This window comes from Palaemon carinicauda, chromosome 22, assembly GCF_036898095.1.
Source record: "Palaemon carinicauda isolate YSFRI2023 chromosome 22, ASM3689809v2, whole genome shotgun sequence".
In the NCBI taxonomy this organism is placed as follows: domain Eukaryota; kingdom Metazoa; phylum Arthropoda; class Malacostraca; order Decapoda; family Palaemonidae; genus Palaemon; species Palaemon carinicauda.
The window spans coordinates 3978441-3989542 of NC_090746.1; the positions used below are offsets into that span (position 1 = coordinate 3978441).

Genomic DNA, 11102 nt, shown 5'->3' on the forward strand with positions numbered 1-11102 from the left:
TCCTGTTCTTGAAAGAGTACCCTTTAATTGTTTGCATCGCTTATACATACTGCAAGATCTTTCCATATGAGTGCAGGAGTTCCCTTGTAGGCTTCCTTTTGTGTTTTGTCTTCATGGGAACATTTTTCCCATGGGATATGACTGCTTTCCGTGATGGGAATCACGCAATCAGGAACTATATGATCGGTAACTATGCTATTGGGAAACATGGGCTCCAGAACCTCTTTATTGAAAATCACATGATGGGACTTTACACTCGTCATTCCTCAGATGATTGATACGTTTGAGTCTCCAAGTACCTAGTGCACTTGTCTCCCGTTATCTGTTCCTTCCCAGTGCAGAGATCTTCCAACACGCTGGACTTTTGATTCTCGACTTCTTTGGACACGCTGAGACTCTGCACCTACAATCTTCCCACTGGTCCAGGACATGTGATCTTTTCACACTTATTAGCTTGATAGGATTGGTAGAGGCGACTTCTCAGGTGCTATCTCAGCACTTGTACAAGCACAGAGAAACCATATTACTGTATTCTTCCACAATTTTGGCAAGGATCATTCCTCCAAATGAGAACAGTCACTCGCATGATGCTGTTACATGCCGCATGGTGTCACACACTTCCAGTCACTTTCTAGATGGCAAGGCACCTGGTACCCCTTAGCCTCAGAAAAGTGAGAAGTAGATCAGCTATTGCTCATTCATCCCTTTTTCCTGTTGGGATTGTCCCAATCCATTTGCGTATTGGCTGGCGAATGTCTTAGGGGTTTCTTCAAAGGATATCGAGAATTATTGACCCCACAACACTTAATTTTAGTCCATTATCTATGTACGCAATGACCATCAAGACTCAAGCTACAATTTATAAGGACTCATTTGTGTGTTGGCAACGAGACTTCTTTATATTTCGTGGAGGCTAATTCCTCACGAACATCTCAGCGACTGCTCCAGAAGTTCCTGAAGGGTTACTAGTCAACAATTAGTATTACCCTTTCCTTTGAGTCTGTATCAGTAGTTTGGAACCATTTAACTTGATAGTGTAGTGATGATCTTTAGTGTCTGAACTATTTTCTGCTGCCAACAGATAAATCTAGGGAGGGATGGGGTGGCCACTATGTTATCCTTCAGTCTTGGGATATGATCCCCTGAACAAAGGCACCTGCTTTCCAACCTACTGGTATCAAAAGCAATATGGGTTCTTTGAAAGTGAGCTTGGTAAAGTTCTCGGTAAAGTTAAGGAAGGACATGCTTCCTATTGCGACTTACATCAGTGAAGGGGCTTGTTTCACAGCCTTTAAAAAGCGGGTGCACTCTTGGGAAGTTGACAAGGTAGAGCTGTTTGCATGGTTAATCCAGGCAGGTGAGCTGTTTGAGCAAACACACCCAATTGACATTACAATACCTTAATGTAAGGACTATCTTTACATCTTTGCCAAACGGAAGGCTTCATTTCTTTAATTTTCACTGCCACCCAACCAGCTCATTATTCACTTGGACAAGAAATCTCCAATTTCTGCTCCCTGCCACCAGTCCATTGGCAACTTTTGAGGAAGTCTTCCTACATTCTAAAGATTCTAGATTCTTCCTCCTTTCCAAAGCCCATCTTCCCATTTCACCGATCACTCAAGAATTGGTTGATGACAGCAAGGCTGAGCAAGATCCTGATCGCTTCCAAGTAGCCTTATGCCAAATGATATTCATATCTGCTGTTTCCTCTTCATCAGAGAAGCTCCGCAATCTTTGTGGACTTGTTTACTCTTTCTGAGAATCATCAAACCCATGAGGTAGGGTGGTCTCATTGCAGAAAGACTTTAGCGATTTCAATTTCCTCTCAAGTGATCCTTGCTTGAACCCGTGGGACGGGCAGCACATAAGACTTTGACCCTCAAATCTGTCCTTGGCTAGCCCAGTTCTGATAAAGCAAATACCATTTTGAAGAGGATCTCCATCTCAATTCAGAGGTTCATGTACAGGACCTAGAACCTAGCCAATCATGATTAAAAGTCCTTCATCTCTTCCTGCAAAAAGTGACTAGGAGGAACCACCTGACTTCCTTTCCTGATTTGGGAGGGCAACAGTTGTGATTTTTCCTAAAGCAACATTAGGAATTTTGTGAGACACTCAAACGTCCTTTCCTTGCAGAGGATGACTTGAAAGGATCATCCCGAATTCATGCTCATGAAATCAGACATATCCAATCTATCCCAGACCGCAGGAAGAACATGAGAGTCTCTTTTATGAAGGAAAGCCACATACATTATGACAACATATCCTCCATAATAGGTTTTACTTAACCCGCTGCGAATTCTTTGAAGTGAGCTATACTAACACTTATTATATCTTCATACCTGGATTGTTAGGAGGTTGACAGGAATTGTCAGAATGCTTTGACATTTCTGGGGATAGTTAACCAGCTAGTTTAGTCAGAGACTTCCTCTTATGGATAAGTTTCCTAATAAAGGACGAGGGATTTTATAGGTTTAGGAACAAATCACAAAGTTAATTTGTATTTTTCCTAGCTACACTATAAAAACCTGAGTCCTTCAAGATTTATTTCCTGTCACAAACCCCCCTCCCCCCACACACACACACAAGTCATAGGTGAAGTGGCTACTCAGTGTGCTGACAAGGGAATGAGGCTTCTCCACCACTTGGCAATAATTACCAACACCTTGTTACATATTTTAACAGCCGAGATCAAGCTATGCTGAAAGCATACTCCTATTAATGGAAACTGCTATTTACTTTTGACATTTGTGATATTTATTCAAGCCCCTGTTAGTTATAGTCTTTTTTCAAGTCATTAATAAAATTGTACTTTATCTTCTATTTTTCATCAGTTGTCTTGCTTTTGCACATCTTGTGCATTCAGCCTTGATTTTTAGAGACTTACAGCTGCCTGTTCTTAAGAGCTGATCATAAATATCCACTCCTGATTTAATTGAAGGGCCTATGTTGCTTCTGATTGGTCAATGTATTGTAGTATTAGAATGAAAATACATCTCTCTATTGGTGAATTTACAAAGCAGAATATTCTAGCATCATTGTCATGTATAATTTAGCTGAGCCAATCAAATCAACAAAAGCACATGTTATGTATGATAAAATCAATGTAAAAATATGTTCATAAATGCTCATCTAAAGGCCTAAGTGCCCACCAATCACAATTAGCATAAGTGATATGGGGAGCGAATATTTACTGTCATTTAAAAAACCATACTAATCATTAGAGTTTGAAGCATCTTTATTTTTCCATTTAATAATAACATCTAGTGTAAACATATGGGCATCGAGTTAGAAATAGTTAAGTGGGTTTGTACGTTTTGTAATATGGATATTGTGTTTAAAGAATTTAGTTAATTTTTATAAAATTGATATGAAACTTGAACTGCTCATTATGTAAATGTCTATTCATATATGAAAGCAATACGTGACACTTATTAGTGGACATAGAGCCACTCATTGACTTTGGGAATATATTTCTTTAGTTAACATAATCATTTCATAATTTAAGGAACACTGGTTGACATTCTTTTAGTTCATAGTTTTTCCCCTATTCTCAGCCCTACTTGAATGATTGTTGGGTAGATATCTAGTTTACTGACAAGAGCTTGAGAATCATCGGGCCATGTCATCGTAATATCATAAAAAAAAGATGTTAGTGTTAACTTACTTTCTCAATACAGGACGAAAATACTCACAAACCGAAGATTACAAAATTCTTGGCGCTCGACAAGTGCTTACCCCGTCGTGACTTCCTCCAAGTAATTGAAGTTCCAACCACCGAACCATTAGAATTAAAATATGATGCAGAATGGCTGACAATCCTTCGTCTTACCAACCATCTTCTTTCTGTTAGTAGTCGTGCTGTCTACATGCCGGGGCCTGGTGGCACGGAGAGGTAATATTTCAATTGACATTCAGATTTTTACATCCAGTGTCCAAACGGGTTCCGTGAGGTAATCTCTGGCTACCTGGACATTGACTCTTGTTTTCTTTTCCTTTCGTTTATCTTTTTAAGTTCATGGAGTTTCACTTTTGGTGAAATTCTGAGTACAACAAAATTTGTTGTAATTGGTCTATTCATACAGAATATTCCTCGGTAAGTTATCGTGTTAGTAATTCTGTCGTGAGTTTTTACCTTTGGGCTTAAGAAAAAAAGTTTCAGAGGAGGTATGCTTTATTCAGTTTACAATATCTGGATGAAGCTGTATGGTGGTAAGTATTACATTTTATAATCACATTTATAAGTGCTGTTTTCTTTTGGAAATTTAAAGTAAAAATGCCTTAACAATAAAGTAATTATTAAAATAAGTAACTGCAGTTCTTAAGGACCATACTAAAATTATAAGAGTACCATTTATGAAAGTAACAAAAAAAAATTGGACAGATTGTCAATTTGACATTGAATAGGCCTTCATGTAAATGTAATTTTGAATATTGTATATGTAGGTTTTAGTATTTACCCTGAATTGGACATTTTGAAGTTTTTGTATATTCAGAGAAATTATTTATTAAAGAAGTTGACTAAAAAGACATCTGCTCTGTATGTATATGGCATATTGTTTGCAAAACTATAAAAAATGAATGAAAATTATGAATTGTTCATCAACTACACTATGGGAAATGCTAATGTTTTTGGTCTTTTACAGGTACCAATTTACACCCACACCTGAAGAGATTGAAGAAACCACGGATATGATGGACGGTGATCTTAAAATCCCACTGAATTTTGCACCCACAGCCAGATCATACAATGAGAGTCAGGGCAAACCCAAAATGGACTATGTTCGCATGCCACAACCCTTGATGAATCCTCAGACGGTTAACTTGTGCAGTAAACTTGGAATAGATGATCCAGTTGCATTACTACTCGGCATTAAGAAAAGTGCTTTGTCATCCCCAAGATTAACTCCTCCTAGAAGTAGCTTAAACAGCTCGGAAATGAATATCACATTAGAATCGTCAAAGCTATCGGTGACAAATGTTGATGAGGTATGTTCAAATTTGAATTTTTGGGTAATTAGTTTTTTTTTTTACTTAGCTTTTGTACCTTAACTGCTCCACTCCTTCCTTCCTAATTGGGTAGTTGAATCAGTAGAACTTCAAAAGTTCAAACTTGCAGCAAATGTTTTTGTGTTTAAAAAGGCTGACACAAGTCTTTTTTTATAGTTTATACATGCAATATCTGTTTTAATGTTGTTAATGTTTTTAAAATATTTTATTTCAATTGTTCATTACTTCTTATATCGTTTATTTCCTTGATTTCCTTTCCTCACTGGGCTATTTTTTCCTGTTGGAGCCCTAGGGCTTATAGTATCTTGCTTTTCCAACTAGGGTTTCAGATTAGCTAGTAATTATTTTTATTATTATTATTATAATACTGAACATATGATACTTCTAAGACAGTATAAATTATTGTTTTTTTTTCAAATTTAGAGAGTAGAATACATTTTTCCTTCTACACGATTACCAACATTGAAATTCTATTTCCTATACTGTAATCTTTATCTTGGCTTTTATCTCATTTGGGCAAATAAATCAGTTCCTTTTCCTCTAATTCCATTTCTCCTAGACTATTAACCTATAATTACCAACCAATGGTGTAACCAGAATCATAAGCTGATATTCATGGTGCCTGAAGCTGGATCCTACGGGATTTTTAATTGACTAAAATTTTCTTATATAGCAAATTTTGTGGTGTTTCTGTATAAGAATTCCATAAATCCTAAATTTAACCAACAGATTTGGTAATTCACAGACAAATTATCACACCAATAGTAGTCATTATAAAGTACTTTTAAGCTATATTAATACTGTGTAACAAGAACAGGAGCAGTTACAATAATGATGATAACTCCTGTTTGTTGGTAACCCACAAATAATCCACAGGATTGATATAGGATCCATCAAAAGAGCCAGAAAGTAATCTGTCTAGTATAGTAATGAAGAATATCCAAAAAGATAATGTGTAAGTATTTCATCCTGTTTTGCTCTGATAAATGTCAGGCTTTGAGGATAAACATTATGTGAAAGAAGAACCACTTTTATAAAAGTTTTTTGTCCCTACACAAATACAAACTTATGCATGTTTTCTGCTTAGCTGTTAAAATTTATTTGAAGTTTTTTTTCAAGATAATTTTTGGCAGTGTTTTGGTGCAGGGTTATATTAAGCAAGATGAAAGTTTTTGCACTTTTCTGCTGATATACACTTATTGTTCCTGCTGAAGAGTATTCATGTTACTGTTTATTCCTTCGTGAGTGTAAACTGGTGGTGAGGATGTTATTGTTACTCCTTCACCAATGTCACACCTTTGTTTCCTCACACTACTGGTCATTAGGAAAGGGCTCCACCTTTCTTTTCCCCTTTATGGATAAAATAGTTCTAAAAGACTGGATTGTGTTTAGTGTATGTAACTTTTTCCATTTCTCTCCTCATGGGAGAGACAGCGTTACCCAAGAGTCCCAGTGGCTTTTACCAAAGACGACAAAATAACGCAGCTAACCAGTGATGTGTTACTATGCACGCTCAATCTGACACGAGCGCCACCTCACCTTCAACGACAAGTATTCCAATATTCCCATCGCACCTTTACCGACCTACTTGTCCAATCTGCTTCTCCTGACTCTTCCTTTCCTGTAAAGGCTTGGACAGTACTCATTCTGCTCACCCGCAACATGACATTCCAGGTAGAGGGATAGGGGAAAGAAAGGGAGAAAGGATCATGGTATGTGGTGACTTCCTTCAGCTTTGCAGTTCCTACGAGCAGGCACACGGTGGTCAGGATGGTGAGTGGCACATTGACAAATATCCAGATCTGCTTGCTAACTTTCACTAGCAATCTACCAAAACTCTCCCCAACTGGTAGGAACAGAGGCAACAGGAGGGTTGTCAAGAAGGTATACGATCTGTAGTGTACTCCTGCAATTGGAATAGTTGACGGGGAATTGGGGACCAGTCAGAGGTAGCAGTGCACAGTCCGTCCTAAAACTGATAACACCTGTAGACCTGTAGGACACACCCTCTGATCCATTCTCTCTTTCCTACAGGTGGTTTTCTGTGCTTTGTTTTTGTGAAATGTAGCTACCAATTAAACCCGGCATTTAGGACTGCCTTCCACTCTGCAAATGCTAATGCTAGCTTTTCTTTTTAGCTGATTTCTACTAATGGTTCTTGGTGATTGCTCCTTTCTACCCTCTTGGGAATAGCTGAGGATGACAGTTACAGGGCACTCCCCCGCAAGCAATCATAGCAACATTGTTAACACTTCAATTCCTACCCTGCCTTCCTGATACACAAAGACGACGACTCCCGAGACTTTTGTTTTTGACGAGAAGGCTAGTTCCGCACGGTTGCCTCCCCAATGGTCGCTCCTATATATCCTAAAGTTTTACTGGATAACAACCAGTGTTCCCTGTACCTTTAAGAAGTTGCATGACGAACTGCATTGTGAGTACTCCTCTTCTCCATGAATCTATGGAGGAGTGAGGTTCCCACTTGAGTTTTCCCCTATCTTGAGGATGTGACGGAAGGAACATAGCTACATCTCGACCTAGCTAGGAATACCTGCAGCACCTCTACTTTGTAAGCTTTCCAAGGAGGTTGATAATGCATGAGCACTTGGTAGTGATGATTGTCAACAATGCTTGTTAGGCCCTGTCCACACTACCGGGCAGTCCCCGACGGGCAAACAGTGAAACCGGACCACAGTAGTTAGTAAGAATGAGGGTTAATGACGTCAGAAGCGGGAAAACCACAGACAGGGATCTGGCATCATAAAGTCTTGCCAGATCCCTGCCTTTAGTTTTCCCGCTTCTGACGTCATCAACCCTCATTTTCACTAACTATTGTGGCCTGGTATCACTGTTTGCCCGTCGGGGATTGCACGGTAGTGTGGACAAGGCCTTAGATCCTGGTTAAATCTCATTACTTTACTATAAGAATTAGGTACCCAGTAATTGAAAGGTAAGAAAACAGGAAATGTCTTCATTTTATGGGGACAATGTTGACATTTGAAGCTTTTAGAGATGAAATGAATATGGACATCAAGTGAGTATAGAAATAAATTTCATTATTAAAATTTCATTTTTATCCATTTTATAAGATTTTTAACCTAAAATTTTTCAGCTTGTTTTTTGTATTTTCAAGGATTTAGGAAGGAAGTTCCTATTATAGAAATAGATAATTATTGTATTACTTTACAAGGGTTTAATTTTTTTTCCAAAATAGATTGAGGTAAGCGATGATGACACTGGAGATATCATTATGGAAATGAGACTCTCACCTGAACCGGAAGATAAGCTGAGTAACAAAATAGAAGAAGTTGTGAGTCCAATTAGAGGTGAGAGTGAGAGCATTCTGGAGGATGAAGATGCTGTAAGACAACCAGCTTCAAGTTCACCAAGGTAAATTATGTTACTGTATAGAGTTTAAAGTGAAACAAACCTATCATTTTACATTGTGTTTGAATGAAAAAAATTCAAAATAAATATACTGAAAGAAAAGTACGAAAGAAGACAGAAACTGCTGATTAAAGATGGGTGTTTATGAAATATACAGGTAATTTTATATTTGGTTACCATTCGTTAAAGAAGTTACTCATCAATCTGTAGCCCATGTTATTTATCATATTGAAACCTTGGATTTATAATTGATACAAAATATACTAAATAACGATAATAATAGTAGTAATCAATTTACATTATTTATAAATCCAATTAGTAAAATGAAAGAAAAAACACACATTGCCTGGCTAGTAAAAAATTGAGAAAACTGTCTCTCTTTCTAGAAACAAAAGATCAGATAAACTACACTCTCAACATATAGAAACATGACATATTCAATTGTATAAACATATTGTATTTTTGAATCTTGATACACATCAATCAATCATTTATATGATCGAACAATAAAAACCACAAGTGCATGATCTCTCCAAACATGACATATTCAATCATATAAACATACTGTACTGTATTTTGGAATCTTGATACACACACACACACACACACACACACACACACACACACACACACACACACACACACACACACACACACACACTCTCTCTCTCTCTCTCTCTCTCTCTCTCTCTCTCTCTCTCTCTCTCTCTCTCTCTCTCTCTCTTTAAACTAGTGAGAACCCTTTTTATCCTCCATCTAATATACATTTATCTCCTCCTAGGCTGTTTCTTGCAATTCACTATATTGGGAAATATGACAGTTATCACTCATTTTCAGCTAATACTATATATCCCCTTCAATATTATCTGGATAATGTTATTCAACATTTGAAATAATTTTAGCAAACATCTGCATGACAAATCATTTGACCTGAATATTTTTTTCAATCTCTGGGGTAAAAATACTATTTGACTGGACTATTCAATATCCAAGGTGTTTCTTTATAGTGTATTTTTTAAAGAAAATTACTCATCGTAAAATTTGCCTCTATATTTATTGAATCAGAATAGACATGAATTGTTTGAAAGTTAACCTCCATTTTTCTTTTCCAGAACGCCCATTTCTCGACGTGAATTGAGGCTGTCTGACCCAAAGATAGATGGTGGTTCCTCACCGCTTCCCTTTAGCATTGATTCTTCATCAGCTTCTTCTTCCTTAAGTGAAGGAGAACTTAGTCCATCTCAGAGTCCAGGAACTAAAAGGACAAACGACGAGAGTGAGAAAGAGATTTCTCAAGCATCCGTTTCATCTTCATCAGCAAGTAGTGGAGGAAATCGAATTAAGAAAATCAAGAGAAGAAATCAAGCTATATATTCATCAACAGAAGAAGAAGGTTAATATACATGGTATATTTGTTATGTACAAATTTGAATAAGTAATTTGCAATGATTGTGTGAAATTAATAAGAGGATGAATGTTTGAAACAGACATTTTAAATTTCTAATTTTTATACTCGAAAATGTGGAAAATGTGTATTCTGAATTAAAATTGACAATTGTAATATATGTAATATATTTGTAAAATTTACTGTTATGTGAGTGAAATGTATTATATGTACAGAAGTATGCTTTGTATAACAATTGTGCAATAGTACAAAAAAATATTTGACATAAGGATCATTTTCAAGATGTTAGCATTCAATGTCTATTTTTTTCATTGTTATCTTTATCTTCTCATTGGAAATATATTTTGTACAAAATATGTATTTGCAGTTGTCTACTTCCCAGAAATGGTTTATATGTTACAGATAATTTATAAACCAGATTTCTGTATATTATTTTACTGTTATTTCAACAGTGGTTTATATGTTACAGAAAATTTATAAACTGGATTTCTGTATATTATTTTACTGTTATTATTTATAAGGGTATTTCATATACTGTATTTACTTCTTCCATGTTGAACATTCATAGTATTGTACTTTTTTATGTTCATATTTTGAGAAGATAAATTTGCTGTTTTAATATGAATTAGTCTATAAATAAGGAAACTTTTAATTTTTTCTTTTTATACCTTACCCAAGTGAAAAGTCAGCTCTAATAAATATGTACAATCAGTGCAAAAAAACTAGGCATTAGACTATTTACTAATTCATTTATGTGACTAATACATACCTAGTCTTTAATAACTTTCCTCCTCTTAGTGCAAGTCCAATGAGGAAACTTAAGGAAAATGAATCCAAATCAAAAGATTCTCAATGCTAATTTTTTCTCTTGTTTTCCACTTTTGAGATACAGTAACTGTACTGTGTTCCATAATAGAGAGAAAATTTCAAGAAGCAGGCCTTAGAAGACTGCACCTGAAGAGACAAATCTCTTCAGTTACATGATAATGAATGATTCGATATAATCCTTCACATTTTATTTTCTTTACACCAGAACTGCATGGGAGAAAAGCAGTTAGTAAGAAAATAGTTGATATAAAAATGGCAGGGCAAAGCCAGCCTATAAAATCAATACAGAATGAGGTTTGGTCAAGACAGAGCCCAAGTGATGCTTTAGGCATTACAGGTATGTGCATATGACAATGCGGAGGAAAAAATTTAGATTTTCATTAATATTATTATTACTACTAGCTAAGCTACAACTCTAGTTAGAAAAGCAAGATGCTATAAGCCCAAGGGCTCCAATAGGGAAAAATAG

At 36.3% G+C, this 11102-nt stretch overlaps 1 protein-coding gene across 3 annotated transcripts in view; it reads left to right on the plus strand.

The window, feature by feature from the left end:
• ldbr (lariat debranching enzyme) overlaps positions 1–10333 on the plus strand; it is a 46170-nt gene extending 35837 nt beyond the window's left edge. For 2 of the 3 annotated variants that reach the window (XM_068345926.1, XM_068345927.1), the window contains exons 5-8: positions 3684–3898; positions 4650–4992; positions 8228–8403; positions 9513–10333. In XM_068345926.1, coding sequence (XP_068202027.1) covers positions 3684–3898; positions 4650–4992; positions 8228–8403; positions 9513–9798 — 1020 coding nt within the window. In that variant the 3' untranslated portion in view covers positions 9799–10333. The remainder of the gene's footprint in view (positions 1–3683; positions 3899–4649; positions 4993–8227; positions 8404–9512) is intronic. The other variant, XM_068345925.1, reaches the window with a different exon arrangement.
• The last annotated feature ends 769 nt before the right edge of the window (positions 10334–11102 follow it).